This window comes from Salvelinus alpinus, chromosome 14 (assembly GCF_045679555.1).
Source record: "Salvelinus alpinus chromosome 14, SLU_Salpinus.1, whole genome shotgun sequence".
In the NCBI taxonomy this organism is placed as follows: domain Eukaryota; kingdom Metazoa; phylum Chordata; class Actinopteri; order Salmoniformes; family Salmonidae; genus Salvelinus; species Salvelinus alpinus.
This window is the reverse complement of record NC_092099.1, coordinates 53,840,170-53,863,673: the sequence shown is the minus strand read 5'-3', so window position 1 is coordinate 53,863,673 and position 23,504 is coordinate 53,840,170. Positions and strand designations below refer to the sequence as shown.

The following is a 23,504-nucleotide window of genomic DNA, read 5'->3' as shown; positions in this document are numbered from 1 at the left end:
ACATGTCCTGATACCTACCCTGATATCTGTCCTGATATCTGTCCTGTCCTGATACCTGTCCTTATACCTGTCCAGTCCTTATACCTGTCCTGATACCTACATGTCCTGTCCTGATACCTGCCCTGATACCTGTTCTAATACCTGTTGTGATACATTTCCTGTTTCCCTGTGTGTCTCTACAGAACGCCTACAAGTCCGACTACAACAACATGTACAAGGGTACTGGCTGGGTTCCTATTGGCTCTATGCAGGTGGAGTTGGCTAAGACAGCCATGGCAGCCCGAGATGAGCAAGGCTACCGTGTGCACCCCAGCACCCTGAAGTTCACCAGTCTGACTGGCCAGATGAACATGGCCCTTGCCATGACCAACACCAAGCTACTTGATGATGTAAGAAAAAACTACTTTGTTTATCGTTTATTAGGATCAAATGTGAGTATTTATTCCCTAATATGGATGTTGAATGTGATTACCTGGTTCTGTCTCTCTTTGAAGGCTTCATACAGAGCATCTGGCGAGAAGTTCAAGCACACCTACAACCTGCCTGCAGACAGCCCCCAGTTCCTCCAGGCCAAGTGCAATGCTCAGACCATGAGCGAGGTCAGTACACACACACACTCACACAACCACACACATACATACACTCACACACACATACATACACTCACACACAAACAAACACACAAACACAGACACACAGTCTCAATTTCTCTTACATTTTAAAGATGTGCAAGTACAAGTTTTGCGATGTTTGACTGTGTTTGACTGGTTTCTTTGTTTTCTCCTAGTCTCACTACAAGCACAAGTGGGTGGAAGATATTGCCAAAGGATACGACATGAGACCAGATGCTATCTCTGTCATCCATGCTAAGCACGGCAGACATATTGCCAGTGATGTAAGGACACAATAAACCCGTTTTTCTAAAGTGATCTACCTGGATTCCTCCTATCGGAATTAAACACATCGAAATAGAATGAATACAACGGACAAATCATTAATGTTATTTTTTTAACCTTTATTTAACTAGGCAAATCAATTAAAAACAAAGTCTTATTTACAATGACAGTCTACCAAAAGGGAAAAAGGCATCTTGTGGTGACCGGTGTTTGGATAAAAAAATAAGAATGTAGGACAAAACACACATCAAGCATTCTTCTTACCGAACCACATGGCCTTTGTTTTAGAGGTGTTCAGAACAAGGATAAGGGCAGAGAGAGGTAGTGAGAGAGGTAGTTAGCAAACCAGGCCTAAGACCCCTCAGAGACACCAATACTCCTTAGCCGACCCACAAGAATGGAATGGTCTACTGTATCAAAAGCTTTGACCAAGTCAATAAAAATAGCAGCACAACATTGCTTAGAATCAAGAGCAGTGGTGACATCCTTCAGGACCTTTAAGGTTGCAGTGACACATCCATAACCTAAGTGGAAATCAGATTTCATACCAGAGAGAATACTATAGACATCAAGAAAGCCAGTCAGTTGATTATTGACATGTTTTTCCAACATTTTTGATTAACTGGGCGAGATAGAAATTGGCCTGTAACAGTTAGGATCAGCTTGATCTCCCCCTTTAAATAAAGGATGTACCGTGGCTGCCTTCCAAGCACTGGGAACCTCCCGAGAGAGGAGAGACAGGTTAAAAGGTCAGAGATAGGCTCGGCGAAGATAAGGGCTGCAACCTTAAAGAAGAAAGGATCTAAACCATCTGACCCAGATGTTTTTTTGGGGGTCAAGTTTAAGGAGCTCCTTTAGCACCTCAGACTCAGTGACTTTCTGCAGGGAGAAACTTTGTAGCGGGGCAGGGGGAAAAGAGGGAGAAGCACCAGGGCTAGTCACATTAGAAGGACTGGGAGATGAGGACGGGCAAGGAGGCATGGCTGAGTCAAATAGGAATTCTGACTTAATGAAGTGGTGATTAAAGAGCTCAGCCATACGCTCCTTGTCAGTAACAAACACATCATCAACATTAACGGACATGGGCAGCTGTGAGGAGGAGGGTTTACATTTACATTCTAGTAATTTAGCAGAAGCTCTTATCCATAGCGACTTACAGTAGTGAGTGCATACATTTTCATACTCGTCTCCAGGTCTTATTCTCCAGATCTTTCAAAGTTTTCCAGAACTTCTTGGGGTTAGACGCACAGAGAGAGAACTGCTTCTTAAAGTAACTAACTTTGGCCATCCGGATAGCATGAGTTCACTTATTTCTCATTTTCCTGAACGAGAGCCAGTCAGCCTGACTATTTGAGTACCAAGCCTTTTGCCAAATGATGTTCTTGATGTGGAGTAACTCTGCCAGATCACGGTCGAACCAGGGCTGAACCTGTTTTTAATTCTCATTTTCTTTATGGGGGAGTGCTTGTTAACAATACCTCTGACTTGAATAGGGACTCCTGTTCTATTCATTGTATTTATATGCATTTAATCCTATCCGCTAGGCAAAATCCAGATAGATCACTTTTGAAAAACTGGGCCCAGGAGGACAGAAAGAGCTATACAGTATGTAGTCCACATTAATGTTGCTACGTCCAATAGTATCGGATTGTCTGATTATTCTTTTACTTCTACCTTTCAGATCCAGTACAAGAAAGACTATGTGAAGGGAAAGGGCAAACAAATCGGCTGCCGCAATCTTCAGGATGACCCCTTGCTGGTGCACTACATGGATGTGGCCAGGTTGCAGAGTGACAAGAACTACAAGAAGGACTACCACAAGTCAAAGCTGAAGTTCCACTCTCCAGTTGACATGATGAGTCTTGAACATGCTAAGCACGCCTCCACAGTGCAGACCTTTGCTGGCTACAGGAAGATCCAGCACCACTACACTCTTACCGCTGACTCCATGAACCTTGTGTTGGCTCGCACCATGAATGCCAGTTCCAGTGACGTGAGTACTGTTCATGTGACTTCGGCCTAGTGCTAGGGGTGTTTTCTGTTAACACGCTTGTGGGTGTCAAATACTTCATTCATTTGTGTTTGGTTCATTCCCCAGTATGAGTACAAGTCTGACTGGAACAACTCTGTGAGAGGAACAGGATGGATTCCTATTGGCTCATTGCCGGTGGAACTTGCAAAGGTTGGCGGGGACATCCAGAGTGAACAAAAGTACCGTACACACCCCTCTAAATTCCAGTTCAAGAAGCTGATGGACTCTATGGACATTGTCCTGGCCACTGACAACAACAAGATCATGAACAAGGTACATGATAATGCCATATTTGAAATTAAAAACACATAGTTTTAAACGTGATGTTTTCTCATTTGTCCTAATGTTATAATTGATCTGTGTTTGTACCAATGATATTGCAGCAAGAATACACCAAAAAATGGCACAATGACAAGCTCACAGTCCATGTGATGCCAGATGCCCCTGAGATTGTCCTGGCCAAGGCTAATGCTATCAACATGAGTCAGGTAAGGCTACCTTTTTCAAACATGTAGGTTACCCTCAAAATATTCCTCTTTGTAATGCATCATGCTTTTGCAATATAACTTTGAAATATCTCTTGGAATTTGAATTATTTAGCAAATGTTATTTTTGGTCATATTTTAATAAATTGTTTCTCCTCCATTCCAGAAAACCTACAAAGCAGGCCTGGCGAAGATGTATAAGAATGGTTACGACTTGAAGGTTGATGCCATAGCCATTCAGGCTGCCAAGCAGGGCACCAAAATCGCCAGTGACGTGAGTGACTCAGACCAGCAATCTAAGGCTTTAAAACCATTTTACAATCTGCTCCAACCTCTGTATGTATGCATGTGTATCGGAGGTGTTGGGATAAAGCAGAAGTAGAATTTCCATTGGACCTTGTATACTATAAAGTAATCTTCATCAAAGCTAAATATTCGTCCTGGGAATAATAAACTGTTGTTGTTTATTTACACAGTACAAGTACAAGCTGAGTCACCGAATTAATAGGGGAAAACAAATCGGCTGCCGCAATCTTCAGGACGACCCCTTACTGGTGCACTACATGGAGGTGGCCAGGTTGCAGAGTGACAAGAACTACAAGAAGGACTACCACAAGTCAAAGCTGAAGTTCCACTCTCCAGTTGACATGATGAGTGTTGTACATGCCAAGCACGCCTCCACAGTGCAGACCTTTGCTGGCTACAGGAAGATCCAGCACCACTACACTGTGCTTGCTGATGCCATGAACGTGGAGTTGGCTAAGCAGATGCAGACGATCGCCAGTGATGTAAGTATTATTTGACTCATAATACTATAAAAATAAACAGAACAACATGTTTTTGTATACAATACATTTTTTCTCTCATAATTATTTAACCATTCCCAGATTCTGAGCTGTTAAGACGCATCTAAATCTGTGAGAAAAGTTTGGTTATGTTATCACCTTTTTACTGCAGAATTTGTACAAAAGTGACTATGAGACAAGCGTCAAAGGCACAGGATGGATTCCCATTGGTTCTCTGGATGTAGAGAGAGCCAAAACAGCTGGCCTGATTGGCAGTGAGCAACTGTACCGCCAACACCCCAGCAGCTTTAAGTTTACCAAGGACATGCACTCCATGGACGTCGTCCTGGCCAATGCTAACAATGCAATCATGAACAAGGTATCTACTGTATCTACTGAATGTCTATACACATATGTCAACTGTATATATTATAATGTATACAATACAAATACCTGGTAATACATCAAAACAATAAGAAGTATATCTGTCTTATAGCAAACGTACGTTGACGCCTGGAATAAGGATAAGACCTCTGTCCACATCATGCCAGACTCAATGGAGGTGGTGTTGGCCAGAGCCAACAAGATCAACTCCAGTGCTGTAAGTCATACCTTCCACACCTCATTGTAGTGTTCATTTAGGCTGCATTGTCCTAGTTAATTCAAAACATGTTTTTTATTCCTCCTGTACAGACACTATATAAGCTTGCCAATGAACAGGACAAGAAGAAGGGTTATGACCTGCGCAACGATGCTATTGCAATCCTGGCAGCCAAACAGGGCACATCCATTGCTAGCGATGTAAGTGAAAAACTGTCTATTGAATAAATGATGTGTGAACTTCAGCATTTGAATGAAACCTAACTATCTCAATTTAATTTATTTAGTTCAAATACAGGGCTGGCTACCGTAAGCAGGTTGGCCACCACATTGGAGCCCGCTGTGTCGAGGAAGACCCTCTGCTCATGCTGGCTATTAACTCAGCCAAGATTGCCAGTGATGCTCTGTACAAGAAGGACTTCCATCAGTCCAAGACCAAGTTCCATCTCCCATTGGACATGATGGCCTTTGAGTTGGCCAAGAAGAACCAGATCCAGGTCAACCATGCCAAATATGTAACTCGACTGCACAACTGGACCTGTCTGCCAGACTCCACTGATGTTGTCCATGCCAGACATGTCTATGACATAGCGAGTGATGTAAGTATGAATTAACAAGATCATGTTTTTCCAGTGTAACTGTCTTTATTCCATCCATTTTGACCATTGTGGTATTGTTGTGTCTAGGCTGTGTATAAGGCTGATCTAAAGAGCCTGCAAGGTATCGGATGGGTTCCCATCGGCTCACTTGATGTTGAGAAGGCAAAGAAAGCCGCCGAGGTCCTGAGTGAAAAGCTGTATCGTCAGCACCCAAGCAACTTCAAGTTCACCAGCTCAGTTCAAGACATTGGAATGGTTTTGGCTAAACAAAATAATGATAATGCCAACAAGGTATTTGACTAACTGCTATATCTTTATTCATCATTTGCCTTTAAATGTTTCCCCTGGTAGATTATATTCAAAAAATGATTCCATCATTTAAACCTGATTTAAGGTAATCTGATCTCCCCTACTTTGGATTATATTTCAGCCATTTAAATGAATAGGCACTTCACGCTGTTAGTTTGAACTTGAAACTCATTATTGCAGCAAGCTTACACTAAGGTGTGGGAGAAGGACAAGATCAAGAACCACATTATGCCAGATGCGATGGACATTGTTTTGGCCAATGCAAACAAGTCCAACTACAGTTGGGTAAGTAACTGATTGCACAAAGGTAACCATCTTGATGAATGTAAACATTTGTAAAAAAATATATATATATAAAAAAAAGAAACGTATTGTTTTTGTTTAGTTTTTCATGTGAAGTGTGTTGTGACTTTGTTAAATGCACTTTAAATAATTTGTGATTTGATTTTAAATACCCATGTCTATGTTTTTTTTTCTCATACAGAACCAATACAGGAAAGCAATGGTAGAGGATAAGAAGAAGGGCTATGATTTGCGCAATGATGCCATTGCTGTCATCGCAGCCAAGCACGGCAGGGACATTATCAGTGATGTAAGTTCATTGAACATCTATCCATCATGAGCGATTCCATTTCTTTACTATTTCATGACACAATATATCAAATGTACGTTTGTAAAATAAAGACAATCCTCAACACTGCCATTTCATATGCCTTCTGTAGCACAAGTACAAGACTGGCTACCGTAAGCAGGTTGGCCACCACATTGGAGCCCGCTGTGTCGAGGAAGACCCTCTGCTCATGCTGGCTATTAACTCAGCCAAGATTGCCAGTGATGCTCTGTACAAGAAGGACTTCCATCAGTCCAAGACCAAGTTCCATCTCCCATTGGACATGATGGCCTTTGAGTTGGCCAAGAAGAACCAGATCCAGGTCAACCATGCCAAATATGTAACTCGACTGCACAACTGGACCTGTCTGCCAGACTCCACTGATGTTGTCCATGCCAGACATGTCTATGACATAGCGAGTGATGTAAGTATGAATTAACTAGATCATGTTTTTCCAGTGTAACTGTCTTTATTCCATCCATTTTGACCATTGTGGTATTGTTGTGTCTAGGCTGTGTATAAGGCTGATCTAAAGAGCCTGCAAGGTATCGGATGGGTTCCCATCGGCTCACTTGATGTTGAGAAGGCAAAGAAAGCCGCCGAGGTCCTGAGTGAGAAGCTGTATCGTCAGCACCCAAGCAACTTCAAGTTCACCAGCTCAGTTCAAGACATTGGAATGGTTTTGGCTAAACAAAATAATGATAATGCCAACAAGGTATTTGACTAACTGGTATATCTTTATTAATATTTTTCCTTTGAATGTTTCCTCTGGTAGATTATATTCAAATAATGATTCCATCATTTAAACCTGCTTTAAGGTAATCTGATCTCCCCTACTTTGGAATATATTTCAGCCATGCTCATGAATAGGCACTTCACGCTGTTAGTTTGAACTTGAAACTCATTATTGCAGCAAGCTTACACTGAGGCGTGGGAGAAGGACAAGATCAAGAACCACATTATGCCAGATGCGATGGACATTGTTTTGGCCAATGCGAACAAGTCCAACTACAGTTGGGTAAGTAACTGATTGCACAAAGGTAACCATCTTGATGAATGTAAACATTTGTTAAAAAAAATATTTAAAAAACGTATTGTTTTTGTTTAGTTTTTCATGTGAAGTGTGTTGTGACTTTGTTAAATGCACTTTAAATAATTTGTGATTTGATTTTAAATACCCATGTCTATGGATTTTTTTTCTCATACAGAACCAATACAGGAAAGCAATGGTAGAGGATAAGAAGAAGGGCTATGATTTGCGCAATGATGCCATTGCTGTCATCGCAGCCAAGCACGGCAGGGAAATTATCAGTGATGTAAGTTCATTGAACATCTATCCATCATAAGCGATTCCATTTCTTTACTATTTCATGACACAATATATCAAATGTACGTTTGTAAAATAAAGACAATCCTCAACACTGCCATTTCATATTTGCCTTCTGTAGCACAAGTACAAGACTGGCTACCGTAAGCAGGTTGGCCACCACATTGGAGCCCGCTGTGTCGAGGAAGACCCTCTGCTCATGCTGGCTATTAACTCAGCCAAGATTGCCAGTGATGCTCTGTACAAGAAGGACTTCCATCAGTCCAAGACCAAGTTCCATCTCCCATTGGACATGATGGCCTTTGAGTTGGCCAAGAAGAACCAGATCCAGGTCAACCATGCCAAATATGTAACTCGACTGCACAACTGGACCTGTCTGCCAGACTCCACTGATGTTGTCCATGCCAGACATGTCTATGACATAGCGAGTGATGTAAGTATGAATTAACTAGATCATATTTTTCCATTGTAACTGTCTTTATTCCATCCATTTTGACCATTGTGGTATTGTTGTGTCTAGGCTGTGTATAAGGCTGATCTAAAGAGCCTGCAAGGTATCGGATGGGTTCCCATCGGCTCACTTGATGTTGAGAAGGCAAAGAAAGCCGCCGAGGTCCTGAGTGAGAAGCTGTATCGTCAGCACCCAAGCAACTTCAAGTTCACCAGCTCAGTTCAAGACATTGGAATGGTTTTGGCTAAACAAAATAATGATAATGCCAACAAGGTATTTGACTAACTGGTATATCTTTATTAATATTTTTCCTTTGAATGTTTCCTCTGGTAGATTATATTAAAATAATGATTCCATCATTTAAACCTGCTTTAAGGTAATCTGATCTCCCCTAATTTGGAATATATTTCAGCCATTTAAATGAATAGGCACTTCACGCTGTTAGTTTGAACTTGAAACTCATTATTGCAGCAAGCTTACACTGAGGCGTGGGAGAAGGACAAGACCAAGAACCACATTATGCCAGATGCGATGGACATTGTTTTGGCCAATGCAAACAAGTCCAACTACAGTTGGGTAAGTAACTGATTGCACAAAGGTAACCATCTTGATGAATGCAAACATTTGTAAAAAAAATATATACTTATTGTTTTTGTTTAGTTTTTCATGTGAAGTGTGTTGTGACTTTGTTAAATGCACTTTAAATAATTTGTGATTTGATTTTAAATACCCATGTCTATGTTTTTTTTTCTCATACAGAACCAATACAGGAAAGCAATGGTAGAGGATAAGAAGAAGGGCTATGATTTGCGCAATGATGCCATTGCTGTCATCGCAGCCAAGCACGGCAGGGAAATTATCAGTGATGTAAGTTCATTGAACATCTATCCATCATGAGCGATTCCATTTCTTTACTATTTCATGACACAATATATCAAATGTACGTTTGTAAAATAAAGACAATCCTCAACACTGCCATTTCATATTTGCCTTCTGTAGCACAAGTACAAGACTGGCTACCGTAAGCAGGTTGGCCACCACATTGGAGCCCGCTGTGTCGAGGAAGACCCTCTGCTCATGCTGGCTATTAACTCAGCCAAGATTGCCAGTGATGTTCTGTACAAGAAGGACTTCCATCAGTCCAAGACCAAGTTCCATCTCCCAGTGGACATGATGGCCTTTGAGTTGGCCAAGAAAAACCAGATCCAGGTCAACCATGCCAAATATGTAACACGACTGCACAACTGGACCTGTCTGCCAGACTCCACTGATGTTGTCCATGCCAGACATGTCTATGACATAGCGAGTGATGTAAGTATGAATTAACTAGATCATGTTTTTCCAATGTAACTGTCTTTATTCCATCCATTTTGACCATTGTGGTATTGTTGTGTCTAGGCTGTGTATAAGGCTGATCTAAAGAGCCTGCAAGGTATCGGATGGGTTCCCATCGGCTCGCTTGATGTTGAGAAGGCAAAGAAAGCCGCCGAGGTCCTGAGTGAGAAGCTGTATCGTCAGCACCCAAGCAACTTCAAGTTCACCAGCTCAGTTCAAGACATTGGAATGGTTTTGGCTAAACAAAATAATGATAATGCCAACAAGGTATTTGACTAACTGGTATATCTTTATTAATATTTTTCCTTTGAATGTTTCCTCTGGTAGATTATATTCAAATAATGATTCCATCATTTAAACCTGCTTTAAGGTAATCTGATCTCCCCTACTTTGGAATATATTTCAGCCATTTATATGAATAGGCACTTCACGCTGTTAGTTTGAATTTGAAACTCATTATTGCAGCAAGCTTACACTGAGGCGTGGGAGAAGGACAAGACCAAGAACCACATTATGCCAGATGCGATGGACATTGTTTTGGCCAATGCAAACAAGTCCAACTACAGTTGGGTAAGTAACTGATTGCACAAAGGTAACCATCTTGATGAATGCAAACATTCAAAACTAAAACTTATTGTGGAGATATACAATAACATCTATGGATGTTTATTTTCTTCTTCATACAGAACCAATACAGGAAAGCAATGGTAGAGGATAAGAAGAAGGGCTATGATTTGCGCAATGATGCCATTGCTGTCATCGCAGCCAAGCACGGCAGGGAAATTATCAGTGATGTAAGTATTTATTTTGTTATCACATGTTATCACAAAGGAATGAACTATATCAATACTCTGTTTACCTTTAATTTACTGAAATCCCCACTACATGCAACCTTTTTGGTTCGGTGTAGCACAAGTACAAGTCAGGCTACCGCAAGCAAATTGGCCACCACATTGGAGCCCGCTGCGTCGAGGATGACCCTCTGCTCGTGCTGGCTCTGAACTCAGCCAAGATTGCCAGTGATGCTCTGTACAAGAAGGACTTCCATCAGTCCAAGACCAAGTTCCATCTCCCATTGGACATGATGGCCTTTGAGTTGTGCAAGAAGAACCAGATCCAAGTCAACGACTTCAATTACAGAACTCGACTGCACAACTGGACCTGTCTGCCAGACTCCAGTGATGTCGTTCATGCCAGACATGTCTATGACATAGCAAGTGAGGTATGTTTCAAAAGTTCTGTATTATTTTCAATTCCAAGACCTCTTTCCTGGCACATTTTTAATCATATTGTTAATGAAACATCCAGGACTAGTCAAACCCAGTGATAAAAGGTTAGAGATGGCAACAGGTAATGGGTGTATGCTATCCCTTTTAGGCGGTGTACAGGGCTGACATGAAGTGGCTCAGGGGAATTGGATGGGTCCCCACTGGCTCACTTGATGTGGAAAAAGCCAAGAAGGCCGGCGAGATCTTGAGTGAGAAGAAATACCGCCAGCACCCCAGCACTCTGGACTTCAAAAGCCCCCTCGACAGCATGGATATCGTTCTGGCCAAAAATAACGGCCAGATCATGAACAAGGTAAACTTATTCCAGCTAACGACGCAGTTTCCTGTTACACCAGAATTCAAAACAATAACATAGATTTAAACATTTTTATGGAGCTGCAGAAATAACAAGGTCCACCTCAACATCAAGCCTGATACCCTATCTAATAAATAGATAATTACACTGAACAAAATATAAACGCAACATGTAAAGTGTTGGTCCCATGTTTCACTAGCAGAAATTTACCATTCACACAAAACCTTATATCTCTCAAATGTTGTGCCCAAATTTGTTTACATCCCTGTTAGTGAGCATTTCTCCTTTGCCAAGATAATCCATCCACCTGACAGGTGTGGCATATCAACAAGCTGATTAAACAGCATGAACATTACACAGGGGCACCTTGTGCTGGGGTCAATAATGACCACTCTAAAATGTGCAGTTTTGTCAATTGACATGCTGATTGCAGGAATGTCCACCAGAGCTGTTGCCAGATAATTTAATGTTAATTCTCTATCATTTCTCTACCGCCTCCAACTTCGTTTTAGAGAATATGGCAGTACGTCCAACCGGCCTCACAACCGCAGATCATGTGTAACCACGACAGTCCAGAACCTCCACATCCAGCTTCTTCACCTGCGGGATGGTCTGAGATAAGCCACCTAGACAGCTGATGAAACTATGGGTTTGCACAACCGAAGAATTTCTGCACAAATTGTCAGAAACCATCTCAGGGAAGCTCATCTCGTCATCCTCACCAGGGTCTTGACCTGACTGCAGTACAGCGTTGTAACTGACATCAGTGGGCAAATGCTCACCTTCGATGGCCACTGGCACGCTGGAGAAGTGTGCTCTTCATGGATGAACGAACACAATTGCATTTTATCGATTGCAATTTGAATGCACAAAGATGCCGTGACGAGATCCTGAGGCCCATTGTTGTGCCGTTCATCCACTGCCATCACCTCATGTTTCAGCATGATAATGCACGGCCCATGTTACAAGGATCTGTAAACAATTCCTGGAAGCTGAAAATGTTCCAGTTCTTCCATGGCCTGCATACTCACTAGACATGTCACCCATTGAGCATGTTTGGGATGCTCTGGATCGACGTGTTCCAGTTTCCACCAATATCCAGCAACTTCGCTCAGCCATTGAAGGGGAGTGGGACAACATTCCAAAAGGCCACAATCAACAGCCTGATTGACTCTATGCGTTGGAGATGTGCCGCGCTGCATGAGGCAAATGGGCTTCACACCAGATACTGACTGGTTTTCTGATCCATGCCCCTACCTTTTTTGTAAGGTATCTGTGACCAAAGGTTGCATATCTGTGTTCCCAGTCATGTGAAATCCATAGATTAGGGCCTAATGAATGTATTTAAATGTACTGATTTCCTTATATGAACCGTAACTCAGTAAAATCTTAGAAATTGTTGCTATTTTTTTCAGTGTAATACATAGATGCTTTCTTAACTATGTCTGTCACTCAGACTTACATTTCCGTTAGCTTTTCTTATGTGTCTGTGAGCCTGAGAAAAGTGCAAAATAATGACATGTATTATTGTTATTATTATTATTTTCTTATAACATAGCAATGTTTATCTCATATTTCAGCGGCAGTATGTTGAACAATGGGATGCAGATAAGATTAAAATCCACGTCGGCAATGAGCTTCCAGAACTTGTGCTGGCCAAGGCCAATGCGATCACCATGAGCAATGTAAGTCCTCCTTACTTTACCTCGAGCTGTTTTCATTCACTCAAGTTGATCTAGTTTTATTTATATCTCTATAGCTATATCTATATATCTATATCTCTTTATTTATATATCTATATATCTTTATATCTCTCTATATATCTTTATCTATATATCTCTTTATGTCTATATATCTATATCTCTTTATATACAGTTGAAGTCAGAAGTTTACAAACACTTAGGTTGGAGTCATTAAAAATCATTTTTCAACCACTCCACAAATTTCTTGTTAACAAACTATAGTTTAGGCAAGTCGGTTAGGACATCTACTTTGTGCATGACACAAGTCATTTTTCCAACAATTGTTTACAAACAGATTATTTCACTTATAATTCACTGTATCACAATTCTAGTGGGTCAGAAGTTTACATTCACTAAAATGACTGTGCCTTTAAACAGCTTGAAAATTCCAGAAAATGATGTCATGGCTTTAGAAGCTTCTGATAGGCTAATTGACATAATTTGAGTCAATTGGAGGTGTACCTGTGGATGTATTTCAAGGCCTACCTTCAAACTCAGTGCCTCTTTGCTTGACATCATGGGAAAATCAAAAGAAAAAAATTGTAGACCTCCACAAGTCTGGTTCATCCTTGGGAGCAATTTCCAAACGCCTGAAGGTACCACATTCATCTGTACAAACAATAGTACGCAAGTATAAACACCATGGGACCACACAGCCATCATACCGCTCAGGAAGGAGACGCGTTCTGTCTCCTAGGGATGAACGTGTGCAAATCAATCCCAGAACAACAGCAAAGGACCTTGTGAAGATGCTGGAGGAAACAGGTACAAAAGTATCTATATCCACAGTAAAACGAGTGCTATATCGACATAACCTGAAAGGCCGCTCAGCAAGGAAGAAGCCACTGCTCCAAAACCGCCATAAAGAAAGCCAGACAACGGTTTGCAACTGCACATGGGGACAAAGATCGTACTTTTTGGAGAAATGTCCTCTGGTCTGATGAAACAAAAATAGAACTGTTTAGCCATAATGACTATCGTTATGTTTGGAGGAAAAAGGGGGGGGCTTGCAAGCCGAAGAACACCATCCCAACCGTGAAGCACGGGGGTGGCAGCATCATGTTGTGGGGGTGCTTTGCTGCGGGAGGGACTGGTGCACTTCACCAAATAGATGGCATCATGAGGATGGAAAATTATGTGGATATATTGATGCAACATCTCAAGACATCAGGCAGGAAGTTAAATCTTAGTTGCAAATGGGTCTTCCAAATGGACAATGACCCCAAGCATATTTCCAAAGTTGTGGCAAAATGGCTTAAGGACAACAAAGTCAAGGTATTGGAGTGGCCATCACAAAGCCCTGACCTCAATCCTATAGAAAATTTGTGTGCAGAACTGAAAAAGCGTGTGCGAGTAAGGAGGCCTACAAACCTGACTCAGTTACACCAGCTCTGTCAGGTGGAATGGGCCAAAATTCACCCAACTTATTGTGGGAAGCTTATGGAAGGCTACCCGAAACGTTTGACCCAAGTTAAACAATTTAAAGGCAATGCTACCAAATACTAATTGAGTGTATGTAAACTTCTGACCCACTTGGAATGTGATGAGAAATAAATAATAATTCTCAGCCAAGGGAATAATTCTCTCCACTATTATTCTGGCATTTCACGTTCTTAAAATAAAGTGGTGATCCTAACTGACCTAAAACAGGGAATTTTTACTAGGATTAAATGTCAGGAATTGTGAAAAACTGAGTTTAAATGTATTTGGCTAAGATGTATGTAAACTTCCGACTTCAACTGTATCTCGATCTGTATCTCTGTCTCTATATATCTCTATCTCTATATGTCTATATCTCTTTATATATCTCTATATATCTCTATATAGCAATATCTCTATCTGGCTATATCTCCATATATCTGTATCTCTGTATATCTATATCTCTGTATATCTCTATCTCTATATTTATATGTATCTCTACAGTATATCTACATCTCTATACATCTATATCTCTATATCTTTATCTCTATATATCTTTATATCTTTATCTCTATATATCTTTATATCTTTATCTCTATATATCTTTATATATTTATCTCTATATAGTGTATCTATATCTCTATATAGTATATTTCGACATCTCTATATATTTATATCTCTATATATCTGTGTCTTTATATCTCTATATCTATATAGCTATATATTTACATCTATATCTCTACATAGTATATCTATATAGTAGATCTATATCTCTATATAGTATATCTATATATCTATATCTCTATAGCTATATCTTTATATCTATATATATATATATATCAATATAGTATATCTCTATATATATTTATATATCTATCTCTATATCTGAATATCTATATAGCTATATATTTATCTATATCTCTATATAGTAGATCTATATTTGTGTATAGTATATCTATCTCTGTATAGTATATCTATATATCTATGTCTTTATATCTCTATTTCTATATCTATATAGCTGTATCTTTATATCTCTATATAGTATATCTATATCTCTATATATTATATATATCTCTACATAGTATATTTATATCTCTGTATAGAATATCTATATCTCTATACAGTATATCTTTATCTCTATACAGTGAGGGAAAAAAGTATTTGATCCCCTGCTGATTTTGTACGTTTGCCCACTGACAAAGAAATTATCAGTCTATAATTTTAATGGTAGGTTTATTTGAACAGTGAGAGACAGAATAACAACAAAAATATCCAGAAAAATGCATGTCAAAAATGTTATAAATTGATTTGCATTTTAATGAGGGAAATAAGTATTTGACCCCTTCTCAATCAAAAAGATTTCTGGCTCCCAGGTGTCTTTCATACAGGTAACGAACGGAGATTAGGAGCACACTCTTAAAGGGAGTGCTCCTAATCTCAGTTTCTTACCTGTATAAAAGATACCTGTCCACAGAAGCAATCAATCAATCAGATTCCAAACTCTCCACCATGGCCAAGACCAAAGAGCTCTCCAAGGATGTCAGGGACAAGATTGTAGACCTACACAAGGCTGGAATGGGCTACAAGACCATCGCCAAGCAGCTTGGTGAGAAGGTGACAACAGTTTCTGTGATTATTCGCAAATGGAAGAAACACAAAAGAACTGTCAATCTCCCTCAGCCTGGGGCTCCATGCAAGATCTCACCTCGTGGAGTTGCAATGATCATGAGAACGGTGAGGAATCAGCCCAGAACTACACAGGAGGATCTTGTCAATGATCTCAAGGCAGCTGGGACCATAGTCATCAAGAAAACAATTGGTAACACACTATGCCGTGAAGGACTGAAATCCTGCAGCGCCCGCAAGGTCCCCCTGCTCAAGAAAGCACATATACATGCCCGTCTGAAGTTTGCCAATGAACATCTGAATGATTCAGAGGACAACTGGGTGAACGTGTTGTGGTCAGATGAGACCAAAATGGAGTTCTTTGGCATCAACCCAACTTGCCGTGTTTGGAGGAGGAGGAATGCTGCCTATGACCCCAAGAAACCATCCCCACCGTCAAACATGGAGGTGGAAACATTATGCTTTGGGGGTGTTTTTCTGCTAAAGGGACAGGACAACTTCACCGCATCAAAGGGACGATGGACGGGGCCATGTACCGTCAAATCTTGGGTGAAAACCTCCTTCCCTCAGCCAGGGTATTGAAAATGGGTCGTGGATGGGTGTTCCAGCATGACAATGACCCAAAACACACGGCCAAGGCAACAAAGGAGTGGCTCAAGAAGAAGCACATTAAGGTCCTGGAGTGGCCTAGCCAGTCTCCAGACCTTAATCCCATAGAAAATCTGTGGAGGGAGCTGAAGGTTCGAGTTGCCAAACGTCAGCCTCGAAACCTTAATGACTTGAAGAAGATCTGCAAAGAGGAGTGGGACAAAATCCCTCCTGAGATGTGTGCAAACCTGGTGGCCAACTACAAGAAACGTCTGACCTCTGTGATTGCCAACAAGGGTTTTGCCACCAAGTACTAAGTCATGTTTTGCAGAGGGGTCAAATACTTATTTCCCTCATTAAAATGCAAATCAATTCATAACATTTTTGACATGCGTTTTTCTGGATTTTTTTGTTGATATTCTGTCTCTCACTGTTCAAATAAACCTACCATTAAAATTATAGACTGATCATTTCTTTGTCAGTGGGCAAACGTACAAAATCAGCAGGGGATCAAATACTTTTTTCCCTCACTGTATATCTATATCTTTATAATTCTATCTCTGTATCTCTATATAGTATATCTATATAGTATATCTATATCTCTACATAGTATATATATATCTCTATATAGTATATTTATATCTCCATAAAGTTATCTATATCTCTATATATCTGTCTTTGTATCTCTATATCTTTATATCTCTATCTCGTTATCTCTCTATATCTCTATATGTCTCTCAAGCTCTTCAATGTTTTGCGACTCAGTTTTTTAAACGCTTGTTCCCTCTCCTTTTTTTTACAGAAACTGTACAAACAAGGATTTGATGAAACCATCAAGAAGGGTTATTACCTTCCTGTCGATGCTATCTCTGTCAAGGCTGCCAAGCATGGTAGAGAGATTATCAGCGATGTGAGTACTGTATTTTTGTCCCCCTTTATTCATTTTTTTTTCTCCAAAGCCTCAAGCTAAATTATCAGTGGTGTAAATGTCATTTTTAGAACATTTTCCCAATTATTATAGTCCTAAAGTCCTATACTAATGACAATTTCTGAATTGAATTCCTGAATCAATTCCTGAATCAGTTCCTGAAAAGTGAATAAATCAGGCATAAATACACTTGGAATGTCTTTGATTTATAAGGAAAGAATGTTCAATCAGTTCATCCTTGTCTAGTCAAATTCTCTTCTGATCTATTTCAGTACAAGTACAAGGCTGGCTACAGCAAGCAGGTTGGCCACCACATTGGAGCCCGCTGTGTCGAGGAAGACCCTCTGCTCATGCTGGCTATTAACTCAGCCAAGATTGCCAGTGATGTTCTGTACAAGAAGGACTTCCATCAGTCCAAGACCAAGTTCCATCTCCCATTGGACATGATGGCCTTTGAGTTGTGCAAGAAGAACCAGATCCAAGTCAACGACTTCAACTACAGAACTCACCTGCACAACTGGACCTGTCTGCCAGACTCCACTGATGTCGTCCACGCAAGGAAAGTCTACGATCTGCACAGTGAGGTAAGCTCCTTCTCAATATACTATATCAAATGCTTTATTTCTTTTCCATGACCCACTTCCACGTTTTTTAAAATATCTACAGTAAGTGTATTTGTTTGGTGGGTTGGTTAATTGATACTCTCCACAACCCAGGCTGTCTACCGTGCTGACATGGAGTTCATTAGAGGTACTGGCTGGGTCCCCATTGGCTCTCTGGATGTGTTGAAAGCTAAGAAAGCTGCAGAGATTCTGAGCGATCGCCTCTACAAGCAGAAACCAGATTCTCTTAAATACACCACCGACATGCACTCCATGCCTATGGTGCTGGCCAAGGCTAATGCTGAGATCATAAACAAGGTTGGTGAAATGTTCAATACATAGATGCTTTTGTAACAATGTCTATCACTCAGTCTATCGCTTTAGATGGTCAATCTTGCATTTCTGGTAGCTATTTTCAAGGTCCTTGGGTCTGACAAATGCACAATTAAAATCCCATGTAATATTACCTTATTCCTATTTTCTTATAACATAATCATATTTTTTCTCCTATTTCAGGGCAACTATGTTGCACAATGGGATGCTGATAAGATCAAAATCCACGTCGGCAATGAGCTTCCAGAACTTGTGCTGGCCAAGGCCAATGCGATCAACAATAGCAACGTAAGCTCCCTCTTGCTTCCTTCACTACATACATTACTATATTACACATTCAATAAATGTTGTGTAACCTAAGACTTCCTCTGAAGCTCTAGTAAAGTTCTAGTGATTCTTAATAATGTGTTGGCTCTGTTTCTAAGCTGTGTCCCTATATACCTTTTCAGAAACTCTACAAAGCTGAATTAGAGGAGTTGTACAAGAAGGGCTATAACCTGAAAAGCGATTGCATCGCCATCAAAGCTGCCAAGCATGGTAGAGAGATCATAAGTGACGTGAGTGCTGGATATTTTCCATCTTTTTTTCACATTATTTGAAAAATGTCGAGAGTTGATGCAAATATATTATCATCATGTATGTGATGTTGATTTAAAGTACAAGTGTATATACATTTTTGCTTCCGTTTAGGTCAAGTACAAGGCTGGCTACAGTGAGCAGGTTGGCCACCACATTGGAGCCCGCTGCGTCGAGGAAGACCCTCTGATCATGCTGGCTCTGAACTCAGCCAAGATTGCCAGTGATGCTCTGTACAAGAAGGACTTCCATCAGTCCAAGACCAAGTTCCACCTCCCAGTGGACATGCTGACCATTGAATTGGCCAAGAAATGCCAGACGCAGGTCAATGACTTCAACTACAGAACTCGCCTGCACAACTGGACCTGTCTGCCAGACTCCAGTGATGTCGTCCAGGCCAGGAAGGTCTACGCTTTGCATAGTGACGTAAGTAGATTATGATCACTCATTACGGTTATGAGGGTAGGCCTCACCTATCATTTCAGGACAAGACAAACATTATACCTTCGAAATGTACTTTCTTACCAAATTGTTTTCCCTCTGCTGCTCCCATATAAATCCAGGCTGTGTACAGGGCTGATTTGGAATGGCTCAGAGGCACTGGCTGGGTCCCTATTGGCTCGATCGACGTTGAGAAAGCCAAGAAGGCCGCCGAGATCCTGAGCGAGAGGAAATATCGCGAGCACCCAAGCAATTTCAAATTTACCGCCACAACCGACGACATGCCTTATGCTTTGGCTACGGCCAATGCCCAGATAATGGACAAGGTAATATGCTTCTTTCTAGAGTGGAGGGAGATTGAACTCAGGTATTCATACTGTACATTCAGATTCACAGGATGCAGAGACTAATATTAAAAATAGTGAGATACATTATTTTCTTATAACATTGCCGTTGTTTTCTTATGTTTCAGCGCCAGTACGTTCAACAGTGGGAGGCTGATAAGGTCCAAATCCACGTCGGCAATGAGCTTCCAGAACTTGTGCTGGCCAAGGCCAACGCAATCACCCTAAGCAACGTAGGTCTTTCTTACTTTGCACGCCTTCAAGCTGTTTCCATTTACTCAAGTTGATGTAGTTTTATCTGTTTCTCTATAGCTATGTCTCTTTATATCTCTATATATCTAAAAAATCTATATCTCTATATGATTTGACTCTCTCAAGCGCAATTTTTTTTTTTGCATCATATTTTTAAGAAATTAATTACAGTACCTTCGAATGAGGGCACTAAATATATAATGGTGTTATTTCAGAAACTCTACCGTGAGGGATTTAACGAGATGATCGGACAGGGATATCACCTGGATAAGGATGCCATTGCTGTCCAACATGCCAAGAAGAGCAGAGAGATCATCAGTGATGTAAGTTTGTATATCCATCTCCTCTGAATGAGCATAGGCAGCCATCATAAAACACAACACAATACTTAGCTAGTCCTCTCTTTTTTCAGTACAAGTACAAGGCCGGCTTCCGCAATCAGTGTGGCCACCATATTGGAGCCCAATGCGTTGAGGATGACCCTCTGCTTGTGCTGGCCGCCAATGCAGCCAGGATCTCCAGTGATATTAACTACAAGAAGGACTTCCACCTTACCAAGACCAAGTTCAGCATTCCACTTGACATGATGTCCGTCGACTTGGCCAAGAAAAGCCAGTTCCAGATGCAAGAATTCACCTACAGAACTAAACTGCACAACTGGACCTGCATGCCAGACAACACTGATGTTGTCCGCGCCAGGAAGGTCTACTCTCTGCAAAGTGACGTAAGTACACAGAGAATCATGGTCCAATCCATTTTGGCTATCACTGGATCCTTACTCTACCTACCAACCATTGAAGTTCAAACAACTATTGCACTACTATCCCATAAGGAGTAATTACTTTACCTGAACCATGGTTCCTTCCTTCCAGGCGGTGTACAGGGCTGATCTGGAGTGGCTCAGAGGGTGTGGCTGGTTGCCCCAGGGTTCTGTGGATGTCATCAAGGCTAAGAATGCCCAAACTATTCTCAACGAAAGGCTGTACCGCCAGCCCCCCAGCTCTATCAAGTTCACCAGTGTTGTTGACTCTCCAGAGGTTGTCCTGTCGAAGCAGAACGCTGAGATCCTCAGTGATGTGAGTACTTGGCTTTTAGCCATTGAAGTGTCCTTCTATTGAAGTAGCCAAACCTGACCTGTTATCTTGGTCTCTTTGTAAAAAAGCATTTCTGGTAACTGCAGAGATAGACATTTTGTGTAATATAGATCTAGTCTGCGATAACAGTGGTTGGATTTATCATTAACTCTTTGATTGTGTGTGTTTGTTGCTTTTCACAGAGGAAATATAGAGAGGTTTGGGATACTGAGAAGACCAATATCCACCTGAACAATGATCTACCTTCTCTGGTGCTGTCCAAGGCTAATGCTATCGCCATCAGCAACGTAAGTCTGCTTCACTGAACGCTTTGCACACTGCCAAGGCACGTACTATGGATGTCTCCTTTGTTTTATTTATAGTATGTGCAATGAACAGATTCAGTCAACAACAATATAATGACATTAATTCAGATACACAAATAAAGAAACCTGTAGACATGTTTTGTTTATAATCACATAACAGTATGCCCAGATATTATTATTTGACTTACCAACTCAATAATCTTTCCATTTCACAGAAACTATACACTAAGGATTGGGATGCCGACAAGGCTAAGGGATACCACATCAAGGAGGACGCCATCGCTGTGCTGAAGGCCAGAAAATCTAGAGACATCATCAGCGACGTAAGAGAAAATGACTGAAGTCGGCGTCCATTTCATTTAGGTCACTTGATTCAATGGAGTCAGTGGAAATAACTCTCTGATCCTCCTTTTTTTTCCCTCAGTACAAATACCACGAGGGATACCGTAAGCAGGTTGGCCACCACATCGGAGCCCGCTGTGTCGAGGAAGACCCTCTGATCATGCTGGCTCTGAACTCAGCCAAGATTGCCAGTGATGCTCTGTACAAGAAGGACTTCAACAAGTCCAAGACCAAGTTCCACCTCCCAGTGGACATGCTGACCATTGAACTGGCCAAGAAATGCCAGGTCCAGGTCAACGACTTCAACTACAGAACTCACCTGCACAACTGGACCTGTCTGCCAGACTCCACTGATGTCGTCCAGGCCAGGAAAACCTATGATCTGCAGAGCGATGTGAGTTTTACCATATTTGGACACAAGAAAGAGTAGCTTCTGCTTTTACAACTGTTAATAGGGATCCTGTAGTGGGGTAATATTTTATATAAATGCATATTGTATACACCTCACATGCAACCCATAATAAGACTGCAACTAATATATGCAATATGCAACTAGTTCCAAATTAAGCAGCAGCAGCTGAAAAGATGAGCTCCTACAAATATTGAAATTTAAATGTTTTTTTAGAGTAAAGTACATCGGAAAAAAATCAAAAGAAAACTGCAAACTGAATAGGAGACCAAACAAGCAGCAAACAAAGAAGAAAGGCTTTTGAAAAAGTAACAATTTTTCATAAAATTATACCGTTTTCTTAGCTAGCTAAGTTGTTTACCTGTTGCTAGGCAGTTGCTAGGGACATTCCTGAAAGAAGCTAGCTAGCTAACAAGGAGTGTCTAGTTGGCAGAAGAGAAGAAGGGACAAAGAAGGGACAAAGTGGGACAAAATAAGGACAGAAGAAAAGGGAAAGGGGACATTAAGGTGAAGCAGTCCTCTAAAGACACAAAAGACAATAATACAAGAAACAACACTTCTATTGCCTCTCCCTCTACGATACGCACTTCCGGTTTGGTTTGGAGCGAGTAGTTGCATTCCGCTTTGCTCCACAGGTAGTATTACAGGTAGTATTACATTTCATTTCATTACAGTACAACAGTTTGATTTGTTTGATCTTAGCTGGCTACATAGCCGTCTTTGTATCCAAGATAATTGTGTAGTCTAGAGTAATTGTCGAGGTTACCTAGCCAGTTAGAGGTTACCTAGCCAGCTACACTTTCAAACAAAGTCAACAACGCAGCCACTGCTAGCTAGCCTATTTCACCAGCCAGCAGTACTATATCATTTTAGTCAATAAGATTTTTTGCAACGTAAGCTTAACTTTCTGAACATTCGAGACGTGTAGTCCACTTGTCATTCCAATCTCCTTTGCATTAGCGTAGCCTCTTCTGTAGCCTGTCAACTATGTGTCTGTCTATCCCTGTTCTCTCCTCTCTGCACAGACCATACAAACGCTTCACACCGCGTGGCCGCTGCTACTCTAACCTGGTGGTCCCAGCGCGCACGACCCACGTGGAGTTCCAGGTCTCAGGCAGCCTCTGGAACTGCCGATCTGCGGCCAACAAGGCAGAGTTCATCTCAGCCTATGCTTCCCTCCAGTCCCTCGACTTCTTGGCACTGACGGAAACATGGATTACCACTGATAACACTGCTACTCCTACTGCTCTCTCCTCGTCTGCCCACGTGTTCTCGTACACCCCGAGAGCTTCTGGTCAGCGGGGTGGTGGCACTGGGATCCTCATCTCTCCCAAGTGGACATTCTCTCTTTCTCCCCTGACCCATCTGTCTATCGCCTCCTTTGAATTCCATGCTGTCACAGTTACCAGCCCTTTCAAGCTTAACATCCTTATCATTTATCGCCCTCCAGGTTCCCTTGGAGAGTTCATCAATGAGCTTGACGCCCTGAT

The 23,504-nt window shown here is 41.2% G+C and overlaps 1 protein-coding gene across 19 annotated transcripts in view; it reads left to right on the top strand.

Annotated features, from left to right (window-relative positions):
* The window catches only part of LOC139539080 (nebulin-like), a 104,008-nt gene that overhangs the window by 28,154 nt on the left and 52,350 nt on the right, over positions 1 to 23,504 (top strand). For all 19 annotated transcript variants that reach the window (XR_011667867.1, XR_011667868.1, XM_071341803.1 and 16 more), the window contains 44 exons: positions 183 to 389; positions 495 to 599; positions 788 to 895; positions 2,578 to 2,889; positions 2,995 to 3,201; positions 3,312 to 3,416; positions 3,580 to 3,687; positions 3,890 to 4,201; positions 4,371 to 4,577; positions 4,695 to 4,799; positions 4,892 to 4,999; positions 5,086 to 5,397; positions 5,485 to 5,688; positions 5,887 to 5,991; positions 6,191 to 6,298; positions 6,429 to 6,740; positions 6,828 to 7,031; positions 7,230 to 7,334; positions 7,525 to 7,632; positions 7,765 to 8,076; positions 8,164 to 8,367; positions 8,566 to 8,670; positions 8,854 to 8,961; positions 9,094 to 9,405; positions 9,493 to 9,696; positions 9,895 to 9,999; positions 10,116 to 10,223; positions 10,340 to 10,651; positions 10,807 to 11,010; positions 12,594 to 12,698; positions 17,191 to 17,298; positions 17,589 to 17,900; positions 18,033 to 18,236; positions 18,435 to 18,539; positions 18,701 to 18,808; positions 18,942 to 19,253; positions 19,391 to 19,594; positions 19,741 to 19,845; positions 20,080 to 20,187; positions 20,277 to 20,588; positions 20,737 to 20,940; positions 21,141 to 21,245; positions 21,479 to 21,586; positions 21,688 to 21,999. Coding sequence is in view for 17 of the 19 variants with exons in the window: in XM_071341803.1 (XP_071197904.1) it covers positions 183 to 389; positions 495 to 599; positions 788 to 895; positions 2,578 to 2,889; positions 2,995 to 3,201; positions 3,312 to 3,416; positions 3,580 to 3,687; positions 3,890 to 4,201; positions 4,371 to 4,577; positions 4,695 to 4,799; positions 4,892 to 4,999; positions 5,086 to 5,397; positions 5,485 to 5,688; positions 5,887 to 5,991; positions 6,191 to 6,298; positions 6,429 to 6,740; positions 6,828 to 7,031; positions 7,230 to 7,334; positions 7,525 to 7,632; positions 7,765 to 8,076; positions 8,164 to 8,367; positions 8,566 to 8,670; positions 8,854 to 8,961; positions 9,094 to 9,405; positions 9,493 to 9,696; positions 9,895 to 9,999; positions 10,116 to 10,223; positions 10,340 to 10,651; positions 10,807 to 11,010; positions 12,594 to 12,698; positions 17,191 to 17,298; positions 17,589 to 17,900; positions 18,033 to 18,236; positions 18,435 to 18,539; positions 18,701 to 18,808; positions 18,942 to 19,253; positions 19,391 to 19,594; positions 19,741 to 19,845; positions 20,080 to 20,187; positions 20,277 to 20,588; positions 20,737 to 20,940; positions 21,141 to 21,245; positions 21,479 to 21,586; positions 21,688 to 21,999 (8,028 nt within the window). In the remaining 2 variants the exon portion in view is untranslated. The remainder of the gene's footprint in view (positions 1 to 182; positions 390 to 494; positions 600 to 787; positions 896 to 2,577; positions 2,890 to 2,994; positions 3,202 to 3,311; positions 3,417 to 3,579; positions 3,688 to 3,889; positions 4,202 to 4,370; positions 4,578 to 4,694; positions 4,800 to 4,891; positions 5,000 to 5,085; positions 5,398 to 5,484; positions 5,689 to 5,886; positions 5,992 to 6,190; positions 6,299 to 6,428; positions 6,741 to 6,827; positions 7,032 to 7,229; positions 7,335 to 7,524; positions 7,633 to 7,764; positions 8,077 to 8,163; positions 8,368 to 8,565; positions 8,671 to 8,853; positions 8,962 to 9,093; positions 9,406 to 9,492; positions 9,697 to 9,894; positions 10,000 to 10,115; positions 10,224 to 10,339; positions 10,652 to 10,806; positions 11,011 to 12,593; positions 12,699 to 17,190; positions 17,299 to 17,588; positions 17,901 to 18,032; positions 18,237 to 18,434; positions 18,540 to 18,700; positions 18,809 to 18,941; positions 19,254 to 19,390; positions 19,595 to 19,740; positions 19,846 to 20,079; positions 20,188 to 20,276; positions 20,589 to 20,736; positions 20,941 to 21,140; positions 21,246 to 21,478; positions 21,587 to 21,687; positions 22,000 to 23,504) is intronic.